Here is a 20,690-nt window from a genome sequence, read left to right on the forward strand (position 1 = left end):
TTTATAGCTTGGATATGTCACAGTTTATTCAGCCAGTTCCCTACTGGAGAGACATAGGTTATTTCCAACTTTCCCACTACAACAATGGAGAGGTGAACATCCTTTGGACATCCCTGTACACGCTACCTGGTGTTTTTCAAGTTAAGTAACTCCCTGACATCAGGGGAAAGGGCTCCCTGCTCTGTCTTCTTAAGAAGAGCTATCTCTGTGAAGAGGACAGACACTATGCCCAAACACTTGACCAAACATTTCAAGTGATCTGCTCCTCTCAAGGCCATAATCTTCACCCATGAGTTTATACAGAATTTACCATAACACTCAGAGGACAGAACCTAGTTCCTTAGCAATGGTCAGATACCCTCCAAAGCTCAGCAGTGGTGGGAGCCCTGGGTTTTTCTGACCTTGGTTTCAGTGGGCCCTGGTTTCCTGGGATTTGAGGTGAAGGCTAGGCAGCTTCAGACTGAAGCTAAGCTAGAGAATGGACATACAACAGATACATACCAGCCCAGAATGACCTTGGGGAAAAAAACTAAAACGTAAGCAGAATTCCGGGGCATGGAGAAGATGGCATCTGGGCAAATGATCTAGACATTCCCTTGATTCTTTGTAATACAAGTTTCCCGGACCACTTCCCTTCTCTAAGACTAGTTTATTTCAAGATGCTTTCATATGAAACCACCAACTGTTTTCTTAGAAATATCATCCCAAATGGCATGAGAAAAAGTTAAATATTGTTTTTTCCCAGAGATTAAACTAGAGGAGTATTAGCCTTAAACATTATTGCCTCATGTGTTATTCTTGTAAACTGCCTGGCAATGCACCTGTAAAAGGTTTGGATTTGGCAGCTAGCACAAAAGCCCCCTTTACCATAGAAGAAGATAGGTAAGGTGGCCCTGAGACATGTCACAGCAGCTCCTGAAGCAGCAACGAACAGATGTAACACATGTGTTTTTCCATATACTGAGACAATTGTGATCCTAAGAAACATTTCCTAAGAACGCAAGCAAGCATACCACCTCCAAAAGGCATAGACTTTTGAGAAATGCACCTCATCTGAAGAGCAGGTGTATTACAGTTGGTATAAGCTTCTCAATATTCTACCCTCTCCATCCTTTTTTCCCCCTAAACATTTTTTTTTATTGTGGTAAAATACACATAACATAAAATTTACCACTTTAATCATCTTAAAGTGTTTAATTCAGAAGCATTTAGTAAATTCACAATGTTATGCAACCATCACTACTATTAAATTCCAGAACATTTTCATCATCCCCAAAATAAACCCCCTTTTACCTATCACTCCCTTCCCCCTTCCCTTAGTTTCTGGCAACCACTAATCTACTTTCTCTCTCCAGAGATTTGCTTATTCTAGACATTTCCTATAAATGGAATCATACACTATGTGGCCTTTTGTGACTGGCTTCTTTCACTGAGCATAATGTTTCAAGGTGTATCCATACTGTAGTATGTATCAGGACTTCATTCTTTTTTTTTCTTTTTTTATTGTGGTAAAATACATATAACATAAAATTTACCATCTTAACTATTTTTAAGTGTACAGTTCAGTGGTATTAAACATTCATAATGTTGTGCAACCATCACCACCATTTATCTCCATAGCTCTTTCATCTTATAAAATTGAAACTCTGGACCCATTAAACAATAACCCACCCCCCATCCCCCTAATCCCTTAGCCCCTGGAAACCACCATTCTACTTTCTGTTAGCCTTTTGCTTTTACACCTGATCCTTCATGCTAACCTGGATGTCCCGAGCCCGTTCATAGGACTGATATGCAATTTTCTCTTCCATGCTGGCCAATTCCTGCTTCAAGTTCAAGATTTCATTCTGGTGGAGCTCTGTTAGGTCATTTAGTTGTTCTTCTAATCGTTCACATCTAAGAAGGGGGAAAAGTTAAATTTTTTATGCATTCTGTATTTTTCTTGGTATTATTCACATCCAATCCCCAAAATCCATTCTGCAAAGGAAGAAAATAAAAGCACAAAGAAATTAAGTGAGTGGCCTGAGGTAACAGGGCATGCTAGTGGGTACAGCTCTTAGTCCCTGGAATGGACAGCTTGTCACAAGGCCATATCATAGCAGCAACATGGCTCTTCCACATCTCTCAACACACGGTATTTGTAGCGAGGCCAGCAGCCCTGATTAGTTTTGAGCATATCCATTATAAACGAGGCAGTTCTTATTCTGCTCTGAGCAGTATATGGGAGAGGCAAAAACTACAGCAACATTAAGCAGGTCTTATCAGAAGATAAACAGCACATAAATGGAAACTGACCTTCTGGCAATCACCAGTAGCTTATTCCAACACCGGGCAGGTCACTCACCTGGATGTTCATTATTCAGAGCCCATCATCACTACAGCCAAGCACAGTGTCTGTGACAGTGTCAACAGATATTTACTGAGAGCCTGCTGTGTGCCCGGTATGTTCAAAGTGCTGCGAACACTGCGGTAATAAGCAAGACAGAACGCCTGCCCTCAGTTTACGTTCTGCAATGGGGGTGGAAGGCAGGAAAACCAAGACGACCGCAGGCATGGATAAGTAAACCGGGAAAGATCAGTACGGGCATATGGCGCAGTGCCCAGCGGCTGATGAAGCTGGAATGGTCAGGGAAGGCCTCTCCCCCATTCAATGCTCTAAACAATGAGAGCTGAAACCTGAGTGATGACATGAATAAGCCCCGTGAAGTTGTGAGGGGAAGAGTATCTTAAAGCAGAAGGAATTGCAAGTATAAAGTTCTCAAGATGGGAATTAGCTTGGCAGGTTTCAGGGACAGGAAGTAGGGACAGTGTGGCTGCAGCTGAGTAAAAAACTGTGAGAATGCAGGGAGATAAGGTTCCTCAGGAGGAGGGATCATTTTGTTCATCTTGCACCTCTAGCATTTAGGACTACATATGAAAAGGTTTATTCTACATAAAGATGGGACCTGGGCAGGGCATCTCAGGACCAGTAGGACTGGAACAGTTTTAAAGAACGAGATCAGAGATTCCTGGTAGAAAAAGAACACAGGTAAAGGACAGGAGGTGGAAATGTATAGGCTAACTGGAATAGTAGACCTAAGTTGGAGAAAAAAAGGGAAATCTGCCCGTAAAAGGTAGGTAGGGGAGTGGGGATTCTGGAATAGACAGTACAAGGGCCCAAAGCACACTGCTGGCGGGGGTGGGGGGGCGGTGTGGTGACATGGTGAACACGGTGTTTTAAGGAAATGGGTTGTCTGCTAGCAGTGAAGCTTGGGGCAGGTTGTGGGTGGAGTTCAAGGAACCAAAAAAGGAGCTAAGTAGGTAGGAGAAAGGTTGACGACTACACATTAAGAAGCCTAGAAAGGGAAGAATAAACACAGGTCTAGCTTAGGGTGACTAGAATGCAAGAGTCTCAGTCAGACAGAGGGCTCATCCCAACAGGAGAATATATACAGTTGGGGTTCCACATCCTGCAGGTTCCACCAACCTCGGAATGAAAATATTTGGAAAAAAAAAAATTCCACCAAGTTCCAAAATGCAAAACTTGAGTTTGCTGTGTACCAGCAAATATTTACACAGCATTTCCACTGTATTAGGTATTATATGTGCTCTAGAGGTGATTTAAAGTATGTGGGAGGATGTGCATAGGTTATATAAGGGACTTGAGCATCTGCAGATTTTGGTATCCGTGGGGGTGGAGTAGGGGGAATGTGTGTCCGGGAACCAATGCCCCGCAGGTGCTACCGCTGAGCGCTGCTCAGGCAAGCACACACCTAACACTAGCGTGTGAGTCTCAGCAGACTTCGTATTAAAAAAATAAAAATGTCAGAACAAACTCAAACATTTAAAACTACCCTCCCTTTTCCTCTTGTTTTTAGCCACATGTATAGTACACAAACTTTTAAGGAATACATGGAAGTTCTCTGTTCAAGGTAATTTTTATGTGGCGGCATCACCAACATTCTCCCTTCTAATAATTGTATAATGAATAATTATATTCATTTATATCCTAAACTCCATTTCTCCTCTATGAAACAAGGATTAAAAAAAGGTGCAGCTGACCCTTTTTACTATGTTACTGAATCCTATTTAGTTCTCCTGTGTCCTCGATAAGAATCTTTGTGCTGCTTTCTTTCCCACTGAAACTGTCACTAAAGTGACTGAACAATTGATCAGAAAGGTTTCCACTTTTTGTCCGTAACTAGGGCGGATTCTCTGTGACTCTGCCTTTTCACTTTATCTGTGACCCTCGGCATGCTCAGAAACAGATGCCACCTCTGGAGTTGATTTTCCACCAGATTTTAAGTTCAACAAATGCCACAAGATTATGTTAATATATTGTCTTTTTATGATTGTCCTATTAAGCTCACTGTTTGTGGTGTTTTCAGTGTTTGATGATTTCATTATTCTTTCTCCTCACCACAGAGGGGCTAGAGACTTTTTAAAAGTGGTGTTCCATTGTGTCAGTCCCCTGGGATTTAAGGGAAGGGCTGAGCCTGGCAGCAAAGAACTATCCTAAGCTAAGGATTGATGTGGCGTGGCAGGGAGGGGAGCCTGGTGGTAGTGGCAACCAGCCTGCATGCTGAAGAAAGCAGACCCAGATGACATCTTTAGCATGTGTTCCACAGGCTACCACCTCAACCCCTTAGCCCACAAATTGTACAGTCTTTCAGGCCTTTCAGGAATGTTGGAGAATCTTATTTGATATTAAACATGGCTCACAAATACCATTAGAACAGATTAAAAAGTAATAGCAGCAGCTACCATTTATTCAGTGCCTACTATGTAAATTAACTTCCACAACCCCAAGAAGGTAGTAGGTATTATCTTCACTTTACAGATGAGGAAGCTGTAGCTCAGAGAGGTAAAGAGACTTGCTCAAGGGCACACAGAAATTAAGCAGGGGAGCAAAGATTTGAATCCAGGCTGGTTTGACCTTAAAGCTAAAGTTCTTAACCTCTGTGCTATGATGCCACTTTGAAACAATTCAAGAAGCCCAGATAAACTAATTCCCTTCATAAGTAAGAAATGTGAGTCAGGTCTAAAGCTGATCCAAATCACCTGGCCACAAAGGGGCCTGGACAGTACTACGCTGATGTGATGGTTTGAAGCTTTATGTCAAGGTGGAGTCAATGGGAGGAGGAGTGTAATAAAAAGATTATGGACCTAGAATAAGAAAAAAGATAATAACAAGTGTCGGTGAGGACGTGGAGATTTTCGAACCCTGGTATACTGCTGGTGCAACTGTTTTGGAAAACAAACTTGGTAGCTCCTCAAAGAGCTAAACACAGAGTTACCATATGCTTCAGAAATCCCACTCCAGGTATACACCAAAGAGAAACGAAGACTTATTTCCACTCAAAATTTGTACACAAATGTTCATAAGAGCATTATTTATAATGGCCCCAAAGTGGAAACAACTATCAACTGGTGAGTGGATACATAAAGTGTGGTCTATTCATACAATGCAGTATCATTTGGAAAGAAAAAGAAATGAAGTAATGACACATGCTACAATATGGATGAGCCTTGAAAATACTATGTTAAGTGAAGGATGCCAGTAAGAAAGGCCTGAAAATTGTATGATTCCATGTATATGAAAATATTCAAAATAGGCAAATCTACAGAGACAGAAAGATTAATGGTTGCCAGGGGCTGGGGCAGGACTGAGAAGACTGGAGACTGATGAAAATGTCCTAAATAGATTATGGTAATGGTTGCACATATCTATGAATATACTAAAACTACTGATTTGCATATCTCAATAAAGCTGTTAAGAAAGATTATGGATGCCTGTAGTTTACTTTGAAATGCATAAAAAAAATAAAACAGATAAAGGATGGATAGATGGAAAGATATACGATAAGACAATATTGTAAAATGTAGACTCTAAGAGGTGGGTGTATGGATGTTCACTGTACAATCTTTTTCAAGTCTGCAGTGTGTTTGAAAATTTCATAATAAACATTGGGAAAAAATGATTATAGGTGTCATAGCCAGGAGCACTTGGGTTTGATTCCTGGTTCTACCTCTCAAAGTTGCATAGCAAGTTCCTTCATCTATAAACTGAGGGTAATAATCTCTACCTTGTATATTCATTTGAGTATACAGGAGGTGTTAAAAAATGTCTCTCTCCTTTCCATCTTCACAGTCTACTAAGAACACACTGGCCCTTTCGAAAATGTTTCTACTTCATAATGAAGAAGGCATCGCGTGAGTACGTGCTCCCTGAAAGGAATTCATGGGCAATTTGAAAACCTTTTTAACTAACCAAATATTTCCTGTGGTGACTGACTCATGGCCTTAGTCTCATCTTAGGCTCATCGGCAGTCCACATCACTGTGCTAACTACAAAATAAATCCAGTATCTCACACCCTGTTTTACATGTCTCTAAGATGATCACTATTTCACGTACCTCCCTTCCCCTTTAGAGGTGTTAAAATCAGTAGGTTACAAAGAGAAATACACCACAAACAGTTAAAGTATTGTTTGAAAGATAAAAATAAGTTCCCTGACTATAAAGAATCTTAAATTCTAGGGATTAGAAAAAGCCTACTTAAATCTCTTTCCATCAAGGAACTATTTCTACAACATCCCTGACAAGCAATCTCTCTGTGAACACCTCTAGTGGCAGGGTATCGTTTTTCTTAAGGCAGTTGTTTTCACTGCTAGATAGATACAGCTATCCATCTAAAACTGAACTAAAACCTAGCGACTCATAACTCTCACCTCAAGCCCCCTCTCTCATCTACATTACCTGTGATACCTGCATTCAGCAATAGGAGATAGTTCCCTATGGATTTCCACAGAACTAATCCCTAAAGTCCTGACCGCACACGCATCTGTCAGTATCATTTTTGAACTCAGTCTGCTGACTGGTTTCTTTCAACTCTCTCTCTTGCCTCATGTTATTTGTAAAGATAAGCCTGCCTTCTATTCCACTGTCTTCATCCTGGGTGGAAGACACCGAAGGCAGGAGGTAAGGGCAAGGCCACTCAGAGCTTAGAGTCTGCTGCTAGAGAGTATCTCAGCCCCTAAGCCTGGTAACTGTCCTTGCTAGGGTGATATACATTTTATTGTATATCATAAAAGGTCAGGTGAGAAGAAGAAAGAATAAGTCAGCCTATTTTGTAATTTTTGCCTAGGGCTCAGGAGTTTCATACATAAACCTCTAACTGAAAAGCAAAATCGCATTTGCATTTGTGTTTTATTTATCCTAATGCTCTTGTGAGCATCCATCAATTTAAGGGGACAGGAATAAAGTGAACAGAAACTTGCCAGGTGGCAAGTGACAGGCAGATTAGGGTATAAGAAATGTTTTTTCTCCCAAACTTTTAACACTTCAACATTCCTTTGAAATGCAACCCTTGAATCCTATATTCTCTTCCAGAATTTTCCATCCAAATTGATGTAGACATTAAGAATTTTCAATATATATAATTTTAAGTCCCCACTTAATTAGATTTACCAACACGCTTTATTGATTTCTTTCACCAATGGTGTGAGTTCATGTTTTTTCTTCTCGAAATATATCCTGTAGTATTTCTTTCAGCAAGGTTTTATATGAGGTAATTTTTATCTACATAAGTCTGAAAGTGTCTTGATTTTATCCTCTTCCTTGAATAATATATCAGGTGGACAGAGCAGCCTACATGTAGTTATTCTTCCCTAGCATTTGGAAGGTATCATTCTGTTGTCCTCTGGCAGTATAATGTCTCATTTACTTCGTCTGTTTCACACTGGGTTTCTTTTATCAACTAGATTTCCTTGTGACATTTGCAGCTTTTGTTTGAGAGTATTTTATGGAGCTCCCTCCTGCATGTATCTCTTTCAGGTTCCTTTTTGGGCTGTTTCATGGCTTTGGGTTGTGACAAAACATGTTTTGGATACTTACACCTATGAACAGCTAAGATGATTTATTAAATAATACCTGAGGCTGCCCCTCAGATTCTTTAACCCATTTGTGAAAGGAGAAATTCTATAATTATTTAACACTATGCATGAGTATGTAATACTATATATAAATAATAGAGTACTTGCAAAAGTCCTCAGCACTTGTTTCTAACTCTTGAAGCTTATAAACCAATGTTTGTCATATAATGGTCATTAACATGTCACAGGTTCTGGAAACCATTTTAGGATCGAATTTTGTTCACTCCACATGATATCTAAAGGCTCTCCACCTTCACTGCTTCTGCTTTGCACCTTCTTTTGACTTAGAGATGTTTTTATGCTGTGTTATGCAGTTTGTGCCAGCCGATGTATCAGCTCATCCAGGTTTTGGACTCAAATCCTGGCTCTGCGACACACTGGTGTGAGTGACCCTGTTCATCTGTTAAGAAGAAATCTATCTACTCCAAAGGGCAACTGTGTGGATTACATAGGAGGTAGATGTCTGGCAGAAAAGGGTACAACCCCTAGGTGAGGTGGTTCAAAGGCACTGCTTGTCGACTGCCATGTGATCCCAAGTACTACTATATGGCTCCACCGTTCACGGCTTCCTACTTCTGATTTTTTCCTCTAATCCTTCATTTCTTCATCTATCTCTACATTCTCAATTTCATATATTCTGGAATTTTCATTGTTTCCAGTATATTCATGTTGTTTTTTCTATGACATCACACAAATGGGTTTACTGGGCACACATTCTGTCCTTCTCAACTCTGGGCACAAGCCTCTTCTTACTTCCTCACGAGGAGGGCCAGCACAAGCATACAAATGGCTCCTGCCATTATCTGGCTCAAGTCTGCCAGATAATTCAACTAGTTCCATTCACTGGCCTGTTCCAAGCTGTCCTTTAAATTGATAAAAACCTCCTATCTACCTTCCTTTCATGGCACGTGTTTTGTACATGTGTGAGGGAAAAGTCTCTTAAAATAAATTTTATCTGATCTTTGTAAATCTTCAGAAAGAGTTGAGTAGAAAGTGCTAATCCTTACCATGGATTACCATGCCCTTGTAGAAAATGAAGTCTTTCAGAAGCTGAACAATTTACTCACAGTTACATGGGAATTAACAGCAAGATCTCCTCAAGCTGAGTCTTCCTAAATGGGAAAAACATAACTATCGCTCCCCAAAATAGCACTTTATTAGCAAATAGTTAAATAGCAAAGTAGCATTTCGGTAAGTAAAATGAGCTCCATTTTCCCACAGATGAAACACAAACAAGTTAGGAGACTTGCTGAGGTGACACAAAGCTGCAGAACTCAGGGGTGAAGCAAAACCCACAAAGGGTCCAGATGAAACAGCCCCATTAATTCATCCACTAATGACTACCAGCATTTACTTCCCTCTTCAAGTCATAAGAATTACCTGGAGAGTGATGGCTTTCTGAAAGAACAGAAAAGTTGAAGCTGTTATTGTGTAGCTGAAACCCTATTACACTCACACAAACAGTTGTGTTTGGGTTACCATAGTAAGCACCTCCAATCTGCAGGAAACAACAGGGAGGAGACTGAGAAAGCCATAAAATTTGAGGCTTTTGCAAAACACGATGAACAAAGAGGTTGGCAAGATGCCCCTGGTGTCCTGCAATGCAGTCTTCTGGGTTGCCTCAGTACCCTGAAAAAACTGTACTGGCTTGTCATTATTAAAACACTTGCCCTAATTTTTTCACCTGGTTCACGGAAGTTTGTTCCTCAGCTCTTTTCACAACCTCACGACCTGCAAACTGAAAGCACAAACCTGACCATGCTTAGCAATTTCCAATCAAACATTTTTTCAGTGTTATCAGCCTGAGTGGCTTATATAATCCACGTGTGAAATTATGGTCCGCAAACAGGCTAACACAAAGAGCTCAGTGAAAATGACGTGGTGTTATTTGGGGTGGAGGGGTGTGTGTGGTGGACGAATTTAGGGTTCAATCTAACCTATTTAATCATTGTAAGCATCAAAACATCAGCACCAAAAATAACAAGAACAATGACAGCTACCCGGCCCACTACACCTTTTTATGTGAAGCGTCTGCCTCGGAGGAACTCAAGTTCACGAAGACGTTTCTCCATTAATCCTCACCTCCTTCCTCTCTGGGACGTACTTCAAATTATAATTAAGAAATGGGAGACTGAGAAAAATGCTGCAACTTTCCCCTGTTAGTGAGGTGTAGGGAGGGTCTGAACTGCTTGGTTCACACTACCTGTTTTTTAGATTTGTTTTATTGTTGTCTTTTAACACCCACCCCCCATGAGTCAAACGCAAAATCTGAACAACAAAAGGAAGAAAATACTTGCCACCAACTTCCTACTCCTCCCGTTTTTAATGTTATAAACTCCTTTGCTCACTTTACTTTCTAGTGTTTACTTCCTGTCTAAATTCTAAAATGGAGAAGCCAGATACCTAGGGAATTCATAGAAAGAACACCTCCATTCTCTCATTAAATATTAACACCAAACCAGCAAAGGGAAAAAAGGGAAAGTAAATTGTGTAACAGCCTTTCATATGTGATTTTTTAAAATCAAGAACTCCCTGTAAGGGATTTTAACCCCTTCATAAGACACTAATTAAAACTCTCTGGACATGAAGCAGGGGTGTTCTTGATCCTACTAGTATATGATTTTGACTGGCACATGCTTTTCATGTCATTCCATCTGGAACAAAAAGCATGAGATTAATAATCTCATTTTGAGACTTTTTACTTAAAGGTCCTTCCTCAATCATTACAACTCAAAGGGAACGAAGAGGGCTAAATATGATTTGAGCTTAACTATTAGTAAACAGAAAGCTTGAACACTGTGAGATGTTTTTAAAAGAAGTAGGTTATATTATATTTGGGCAGGTGAAATTCTTCCCCCAGAAGCAAAACCTGCTCTATCTACAAAGTATTAAAACACATCTAGATTTTGTTGTAGGTTTACCATTCATAAGTGAATATGGGTCTTGGAAAGTGAAAATTCCAAATGGTCTTAGAAATTGATCCAATTTCATCCACTGGATTAGTCAACACAGTAGTCACCTTCCTAGATCAAAGATAAGCCAGGGCTCTTTTGGGTCAAATTCCTGACAAATGAGAAATTTTGGTGAGTGCACAGGTTGGGAATGCTTCACTTAATGCACCACCTTTTGGGTGTGGCTCAAAAGTTTGCAGCCACCTCTGAGAGCCAGTGGTGCTTCCCTAGTTGGGCAACAGGTCACTAGGACAGGATGGCTGAAGAATCTTGTAGAACAGGTATTGAGAGAAACAGGAAGAACTAGGTCCCAGGGCTGACTGACACCAATAGGCAACTATGAAAGCAGTCCACTGTATTATTTCCCAAGTGCATACCGGAGACGTGAGGTAGTTTCTGCTAGTGTTTGACTAGAATGGACAGACATAACTGGGGCAGGAGATTATGACATGCAATGGGAGCTTGAATACACTCCTGGCTGAATTGGGGAAAGAAAGTGTATTTTCCCTCCTTACCTTTTGTTACCATATTTGTGCTTAAGCCCAAAAAGAGGCTAGGAAACACTGAACTAGCTAGCTTTCAGTTGAAAAGGAAAAAGCACAGAATCAGTCCCCAATTAACAATCAGTCCCCCAAACTTTCAGGAGAGGCAGGGCATTATCTTAAAGTCAAAAAGCAGCAGATGCCTAAAGCATATAGGAAATAAATGAAGGCTATAGGGGCTTTCTGGGCAATTTGGAGACTTGGTAATGACAGCTTTCTAATATTCTGCCACTTCTCAGACCATATCAGGTGCTTCCACAAACATTATCTCATTTAATAATCTCAACAACCCTGTACAATAGATACCGTTACCTTGTTTTTACAGAGGAAACTGAGACTCGGGTGAGTTACATAAGGTCTCACTGCTAATTAGTATCAGAACTGGCAAGAAAATTCAGGCTGTCCAACCTTAATTAATTAACGGAGTAATTAATTTATTTGCTCTCCTTCTCGTCCCCTGTTCCTCCTTCCTCCCTCCCATTCGCCCTCCATTACCTCTTCAGTGGCTAAAGTGGGAAGAGCCTATCTGTATGAAAGATCTCTCTTTTTTTTTTTTAATTTTATTTATTTATTTATTTATTTATTTTTGGCTGTGTTGGGTCTTCGTTTCTGTGCGAGGGCTTTCTCTAGTTGCGGCAAGTGGGGGCCACTCTTCATCGCGGTGCACGGGCCTTTCACTTTCGCGGCCTCTCCTGTTGCAGAGCACAGGCTCCAGACGCGCAGGCTCAGTACTTGTGGCTCACTGGCCCAGTTGCTCCGCGGCATGTGGGATCTTCCCAGACCAGGGCTCGAACCCATGTCCCCTGCATTAGCAGGCAGATTCTCAACCACTGCGCCACCAGGGAAGCCTGAAAGATCTCTTTGATGGAAGGTCTTACCCTTCTTATGAAGCATCTCTTATGAGCACCTCTCAACTGGGCTTTTTTTCCTCTTATAAATGAAGAACTAATTTGATCCAATATTTTCAGTTTCCATTTCAAACTTATGGCCAAACCTAGTCTACATATCCTCTGGAGAGTCTCAGATCAACTTACAGTTGACAAACAGGTCTAACACATGGAATACGGGGCTAACATAGCTATATCTGACCATGTCTCTGTCTTATGCCCAGTGACAGTAAAAGTTCATACTTAAACAACAATTTCTTTAGTTAGAACTCCAATGGCCTGTGCCTAACTGGGTGAGCCTAGTTACTGACTGTTCTACTGCATGTGATGACTGCTCATGGTGACTGCCTCCTTCTGTATTTTTGCTCTTATGACTCAGTGCAATTTAAAATATCCCTGGGCTTAATACAAACAGTCTCAGAAGCCGATTTCCAAAGAACAGTACTCCCCTTAAAACAGAAGCTTTCAAATGGCATTACTGTTCATCAACACTAGGAGTGTTTTCAGCCTGCGTGACATGACACTGCTCTCTATACAGGCAGTAGCTGAGTAAAATTCCGGGCCAGATTCCCTAAGGGAAAAACTACAAAAGGAACCTGTAAAACTATTGATGAATTGTTTTCCTAGTTCTCTCCTACTTTCAATGCATTTTGCCACAGCTGAACTTTTTCCTACTGTAGCTCAATACAGGATACCCATTTTGGGAACAGACTAATCCTCCAGCTCTTAGCAGCAAGTTAAATATATGTTAAACCATTTTACTGTGTGACCTGGCAAAAGTCACTTTATCTTTCTGGGGCTCAGTGTACTCATCTATAGAATGAGATTAAACTAGATATCTATCTCTGAAGTACTAAAGTGAACCCAGTTGCCACTAACAAATCTGTAATCATGCTCTAATGGGATGAATTTAGCTGGACAAGGAGAAACTGAAGTCAGCACAGATCCCATCACTAAAAAAAAATGTCTAATTCTTGTCTCCTACCTTCTCAAATTCGTGATCCCACTCATATCTAAGAGTCTAATACAAAGCTCAAAGACTAAGTACCTAGTTACTGCCCCAAGGTTGAGGTGGAGTTCAGATCCAAGCTCTGCTACAATGACTTCCTGGGCTAAATGCATGTGGGTGCTGAAGAAACACTCTTCCGTCATGGCGCAATCACGTGGGTGCTGAGAGGTTTCTGAATGCTTCTGACTATTCCAAAGTAGATGGTCTTGGGCAAAACTCTTTACCCTGGTGCTACTCACTGGGGTAGAGACCAATGGGAAGCACATTAAGTGAGTGACAGTGTTGAGAAGGGCCTCTGAAAAGGGGGAAATCAGGACAGGGGTGGAGGTTTACTTAAATAGGGGGTCCCCTGTTACTTACCTACACCTGAGAAAACTAGTGCAGATACTAGCTTGAGAAAACTTTCTAGAACTTGTGCATTCACAGAATTTTACAGAATATGTTAAAACAGGGACAACTTTTAGGAAAATATACACTGTGACCTGGAAAAGGCCCAATACCTCTTGCTATCAAAGTCAATGCTTCTTAGAGCTAGACTATAGATTAGTTTTTCAATCATACAGATGTCAGGTTTGAGTTTGGGAAAAAACTTGTCCTGGTATGAAAAGAACACAGGCTTTGGAGTCAGATAAAACTGGGTTTGATTCCTGGCTTTACCACTTACAGAGTAATCTTTGGCAAAACTTAAAAACCTCACTGGGCCTCAATTTCCTCATCTGTAAAATGGGGTAATACAATGCACCTGCAGGGACATTGTGAGGATTAGCAAATATACATGAAGCATCTAGCACTATGCACCATCATAGGAGTTTAATGAGAGAAGCTGCCAGAGGTAGAGTCCTCTATCCTCCTCATTTAATACTGTGCATGGCCTCCCTCCTGTCAACTCAGATATTAGTAAAATAAACTACAGCAGAGAAAATAAGCAGAAATGCATCTAGAGCAGCCATGTACACATTAACTGGTTTCTTGGTCACAGAAAAGTCCCTTAAGTCCATCCCTCCCTACTTCCTTCCTAGACAAAAAGCCAAGCCTGTAACAGAGTAGAAATAGAAATTAGCAAAGAGAGGCTGCTGCAGGCAGCTCACTAAGAGTGTGCAGAATATGTGGAAAGGAGAAAGAACAAACTAAAAAGGCAGACAGCAGAAGTTTAAAAAGCAAGCTGCCTAGGACCATTTATTGCAGAGGCATGTAAGCTGACACCCTCACTGAGCTGAGAGTATAGCTCTAAGCTAGAACACTACTGTTTTAAGCTATTTCCAATCATGTTAGGTTCAATGTAACTACTCTTTTAAAAGAAGGTAGAGAAATTCTGCAAAAATGCTTAAAATGTTAAAAGTTTTGGTGCTTAAAAGAATAAACTACAATCTGTGGGGAAAATCTCACTTATGTAGAACAGTTCAAAGACCAACACAATTAGATAAATATATTTACCGTGTAAAGACATATGGAACGGAGGAGAAATCCCTTACTGCTCTATACATGGAAATACTGGTGCGACGAAATAGTTGAGTAAAACAGTTGTGACTTTCCCACTGCTTTTCTTGGGAAAAAAAAGATTCAAGATTCTGTTTTAAGGAAAGACCATTCTCAAGCTGCAGTGATTTGACAGTCAGATTACACATTATATTATGTATTCCTCTTGCCCCCCTCTGTTTTTGAAAATTCACAAGTTTCCTTTATTCTCTCTTCATTCCATAAAACAAGTCATTCACTTACTACCAAGAGCCCAAAATGCAATGAAAGAAATGCACTTCTCCTTAATGTCATAAGTGGCTTGGACATGATTCTTTTAATGAGGTAATAATGAGGACCTAAAGTTCTGTCCTGTCTGTGAATTATTTTAAATGGATACAAAGGAGGCCTTGGGAGACTCGTTTTTCCTCCCTGATTTTCTCACGCTGGCCTACACCTGACTTGAAGACGTAACAAACTATATGAATTTTAAGCTCTGGAAGAATTTAAAAACTGGAATGTTTTGCTATCCTTTCACAATAAAGGGGTCAAAGCAACTGACCGTGGAACGCCCAGGTCTCCATGTTCAGAGGCGTGTATTTTAATAGCAGCAGTAGCAGCTGCTACCTAACATCAATCAAGCACTTATGGGGCCAGGCACTGAGCTATGTGCTTTACATAAATTATTTCATTTAAATGGCACAATAATCTTATGAAGGACTATTATTATTTCTATGTTAGAGATGAGGAAATCAAGACTTAGAGAAGTTAAGAATCTTGCCCAGTTTTCAAGATTAGTAAGTGGCAGAACTAGAATTTGAACCCGGGGGGTTAGGTTTAATGTGGTACAAAGGACCAGGTGTTTTATTTTTAGAGTCCATCTGAGTATTTGTTAGATTGCTCGCTGCTTTAGAAATTGTCTTCTGAGTATATTAAAGAATATATAAAACAATGAAATAAGAATAGTCATATACTTGCTTTTAGAACTTCATTTCTCTCCCCCACACTTCTCTTTTCTTCTCCCTTAAGTCTTAAGTCAGAATTGAAGGACAGAAGAGTGAAGATAAGAGGTAGGACTGAGTGATTGATTAGCATTTTCTCCACCTGAAAAGAGCCTGCTGCGGTAACTCCTTTCAGAGCTAGTTGATACACACGAACAATTTATTTCAGGCCCTGAAATTATCTCATAGAAGTAAACTTAAAAAAAAAAATCACTTTTATTATATTTTTTTTCACAAGAGGTAAAGGGACCTTAAGAGACTATCTGTTCAATCCTTGACATTATAGTAAAAGTACTGAGGATTCCCTGTAGATCGTGACTGGGACAAAAGCACAATCCAGGCCTTTCAGGGCCTAACCTGTGGCTGTTAACAGGCTGTGTGGCTCTTGTAATATTGGCCCTTAATCTGTATCAGTGAGGTGGCCTGGCTCTGGCTGGCAAAGTTTGGATCTGAATGAGTACTCCACGTGGATATTATTTCTATCTGCACATGATGGAAGCAAGGGGAAGGGACACACATTTGGAGAACAGCTAAGAGTGGTCTAATATGAATACAGTTTGTAATGTGAAACACAAAAAAGAGACCAGTTTCTACCTTTAGCAGATTATGACTCAAAGCACTTAGTCCTTCGCGAATTCTCTAACTATTGTAGAACGATTTCATGTTTAAGTCCACTCTCATTCAAACATTTGCCAATTCATAAAAGTAACAGACGGGCTTATCTGGATTTATTTCCAGTCTAATCTTTCTATACCAGTTGCCCAGATAAGTGTGTTTAAAGTCAAATATCTACAAGGTTCATTACATTTTGGCTGGGCTATATCTTTGATTTCTACAGAGTTCAGAGGGTTATAGATCTTTTAAATTCAATGTATTATAACTATAGGCTGCAATTGTTTGTGGTTCTGTGATTATAAATAAGTAGGTGGAATGCCTTAGAAAGCGTGGGCTTCATTTGAAATTTGAAGACTAGAGGGCTACAGTAATCATCACCTCCTGACTGAAACACTCCACTGGTGTGTGATCTTGGGAGTCATTTAACTCTGCTTGCCTCTCTTTTGCTCTCTATGATAAGAACTCATGCAAACATCACGTAACGTATCTAAAGTGCTGTGAATACTCCAGAGAAAGACACTGTACCAAGACCTTTTAAAGCTACTCCCCAGTATCCAAAGGGAGGGGAACCTAAACATAAATAATTTAGGATTTTAATTCCACGTAACTTACCTATATCGCTCCTCCTGTAAGGCCTGCATTATTAATGAATAGTCCCTCTGATAATGTTCCTTGAGGGTCTCAAAGGATTCCTCTAGTCTGGCCTGGGTTTCCCGGATCTCCTGGATCTCATGTAGTAGTGCATCAAATCCTGAGCTCTGCATGTCCAGGGTGTTTGTTTTGGAGCTGGATGCTCCTACAGCAATGCCTCCAGCGGTGCTGTTGGCTCCCACTGAGCCTGACGTGGCACTAGAACAATCTTCCTCACTACCATATTTGGGGCTGGACTGAAAGTTTGAAATTACTCCCAAAGCCTTTCCCCCATCATCCACTTGCCCTTCCTCTAAAGAGTCCTTCAGGTTAGGGATATTGTCTGCACTGCCAAACTTATTCCGAATTAGTGAAGCGATCTCTCTGGGCTTAGAGACCACGGCCCCTGCTGCTGAATGGGTTGCCTGGGAGAAGCTGGAGAGTCCACCTTTAACACTGTCCACTACACCTTCACTGAAGCCGGTCACCTTTGCTCCCACATCCTTCAGACCCTGGTGCATGTCCCTGAAGACGTCCTTTGGCTGCCGGGGGATCCCATTCTGCTCCACCTCTCGGAGCTTCCTATGGTAGTGCTCAAGCTTCTTTTGTAGTTGGAGGATGGTCTGGGCAGATTTCTGGTTCTTCTTCTCAAAGACCTGCTTGATACGGGCGGCCTGCTGCTTGTCCGCACTGTTGGCAAGCTTCAGGTACTCGGCAACGTTGTCGTCCCGGGCTGTTTGTGCAATCTTGATTTGTTCTGTGAGCTTCAGGATCTTCTGCTGCAAGTGAGCAATAGCAGCCTTTGTGCGCTGAGGGTCTGGTGTTCCATCCACAGCGTCTGTGTGGAGGCTGCCATCAGTGCTGGAGGCCACCGCACTGGAAGTCTGGGCGAGGCTGCTTACTTCCAACCGCTCGATCTAGCATAAAAGCAAGAGGCGGATGTTAGAAGGAGCCCAAAAGGAGTAGCTCTCCAGAATCAATGGGCCCAAATGTATTGAAAATTTACTTACTCAGCACAGATAGCTGACCTAATTCCTTCTGTCCTGTACAAGCCCCATCTCCCTCTTGGATACTGTCCTCGTATAAGTACACTTTGCTTTAAGCAAAACATATATATGAAAAAAGATTTGCACAAGATGTAAACTGGGGGTATTCTTCCTTTGCTAGAGGATTTATTACTGTATTTCTTTAAATAATAAACCTCTCCTAGTGGGTTTAAAGCATGAATTAATTCACAAACATTCTACACACATATTTTTGTTTAGAAGCATATCTATGTACAACAAAGTACATCTGTATTTCAATTTAATTATATGAATATCATCTTAGTATTCAGACATCACTGTATTCCAATTCATGCTTTCAGATTACGGTCATCTGAAAATGCTGGCGAGAAAAGGTAATTTAAGTGGCTAGATATAAAAATCCAATTGTTATCACAGTGTCTTTTTATCAAATCATGTCAAGGTTGATGCAATTATTCTCTCTGTTCTATCAGGGGCACTTAATGGGTAGCTCCAGACAGGTGAAGGAGGGAATGGGAGGGTACTGCTGAAAGGGCAAGGATGAACGTGGTATGCTCTTGAGAGTTAAAAACCCAAACCACAAGTAAATGTGATAAACTTAGGCAAGATAACATGGACAGTCAGGGACACAGACAGTAAGAGGTAAGTAATTAACAAGTCAATGACGAAGTTCAGGCCTTTTGAAGCTCAAATTTTGTGAGTGCTATCTAGCAAAAGGTTTTTATTAGGCAAGGGACTCCAAAACACATATAATGACTAGCCTCTGGTATGCATGAGTGATCATTCAAGGAAGTTGAAGAAAAAGACAAATTGTTCAGATTTGAAAACTTACACTATCATACTTCAAAGCCATTAGCCAAAGCTAAGGGGTGGTCATGTTTCTCTAACTCAGGAGAAAAAAGTCCTTCAAGAAGGCGCCCCTGGGTGTGGCTTGTGGTGGTAAATTAGGGAAGGGCCCATGGAAAAAGGCTTTAGAAACTTACTCTCTATTGAGTAGTAACCGAAATAAATAATAAAATAACAATCGCAGGGAAACAAAACTTCCCAGTAGGAGTGACAGTGTACAAGTTTACCATCCTGGAGACTAAGAGCACACTCTTTTCCTTGGTTCCCACCCCTAATCTGTCACCAGTAAACAATCTGCTAGGAAGGACTATACGTAGGTTACTCTCATATTTTAAAAAGTTGAATTAATTCTATAAGGACAATAATAAAACAAATCTGAAATATTCATGAAATGCTGATAATTAACTTGTCAGTCTAGAGATGCATTCTCTGTTTTTCATCTTGGCTGTATCTCCTCAGTTTTACTGTCTGAGCAGGGACTATGCCGATCTCTAAAACACATTTAGTTCATTACTGGATTCAATATATTACTACTAATGTGAACAGAAACAATATTATTTTCCTTCTAGATGAACAAACGTGAAATACTGTACATTCAAATAAAAGCAAAAAAATAATTTAAAACTGAAATGAATAACAAAAATGACATTATGCTCCACTAATACAAAGAATATGCAGAATAGTTAGGGACTAGCACAGTAACTGTTTTGTGTCACTTCTCCATCTGCCCTGTTCATCTTTAGGTGCGTGCTAATAAGCAGTGAAAGGGCCAGAGGGAAGGCAGCAGAAGAGAGGATGAGCCAGAGATCCAGATAAACCAAGTCGCCAAGACTTGCAAGAGAAGCTCCTGGAAACCCACTCTCTTCAGTTCCTTCGGTTCATTCTCTTAAGCTGTACAGAGTTCCCATTGTGTGATTTTCTTTCTGAACGGAATTTCAGACCCCATAACTACAGTACGTAATATGACCCTGATTGTGTACTTATGTTTAATAGCTCAAAATCTACCACGGTATAAAAGGAAAGCAATACGAAACGTCTCTAGATCTAAGACTACAAGCTTATGCATGGTCTAGTTTTCTTAGGTTCTTTCTTATTACTTGAATATCAACTTATATGCATTCTTGGTGTCTAAAGAATTGTAGACATAGAAATCAAGTTTAACTGTTACTCTGGGAGGACAAAAATTGATCATACTGCTCAAAAGATGGCTTTGGGACTAGAATCAAGGTTTGTTGTTGTTGTTTTTTAAATTATTATTTCTTTATGTGTTTATTGAAAAATAGTTGATTTACAATGTTGTGCTAATTTCTGCTGTATAGCAAAATGACTCAGTTACACATATATAATACATTCTTTTTTTTTATTATATTCTTTTCCATTATGGTTTATCACAGAATACTGAATGTGGTTCCCTGTGCCATACAGTAGGACCCTGTTGTTAGAATCAAGGTTTGATTACATCTCTAAAATTGAAAAAACCTGAATAAAGTTTCAATATAATTATTTACAAGTCATCAGTTTAGATGTGTCTTTATTTCCCTGCACAGTAACTAAAGAAATAAACCAGACTGTCTTTACTCTCACTTCTGTCCTACCTGGCTGTTCGGAGCCCCACTATGTCCTTCCAGTGTGTGACTCCCACTTAGAATCATCAATATGGCTGCAAGAGTACAGCTGACAGAATCCACTGTCCTCGGCCTTGAGAAAGAAAGCTAACCCACAGCTTCAGCAGGAGGGTAGTTTACACTTGAAACCATGAATCACTCCATTACTCAGTAACTCCTCCCAATCTTGGCAGGCACTGTTCTTAAAAAGGA

General features: G+C 40.4%; 1 protein-coding gene across 4 annotated transcripts in view; it reads right to left on the reverse strand.

The window, feature by feature from the left end:
- The window catches only part of TMCC1 (transmembrane and coiled-coil domain family 1), a 220,876-nt gene that overhangs the window by 4,646 nt on the left and 195,540 nt on the right, over window positions 1–20,690 (reverse strand). For 3 of the 4 annotated variants that reach the window (XM_059940438.1, XM_059940439.1, XM_059940436.1), the window contains 3 exons: window positions 16,985–17,919; window positions 9,293–9,310; window positions 1,761–1,896 (listed from right to left, as the gene is read on the reverse strand). In XM_059940438.1, coding sequence (XP_059796421.1) covers window positions 1,761–1,896; window positions 9,293–9,310; window positions 16,985–17,919 — 1,089 coding nt within the window. The remainder of the gene's footprint in view (window positions 1–1,760; window positions 1,897–9,292; window positions 9,311–16,984; window positions 17,920–20,690) is intronic. The other variant, XM_059940437.1, reaches the window with a different exon arrangement.

Source organism: Balaenoptera ricei, chromosome 11 (genome assembly GCF_028023285.1).
Source record: "Balaenoptera ricei isolate mBalRic1 chromosome 11, mBalRic1.hap2, whole genome shotgun sequence".
NCBI classification, from domain to species: Eukaryota; Metazoa; Chordata; class Mammalia; order Artiodactyla; family Balaenopteridae; genus Balaenoptera; species Balaenoptera ricei.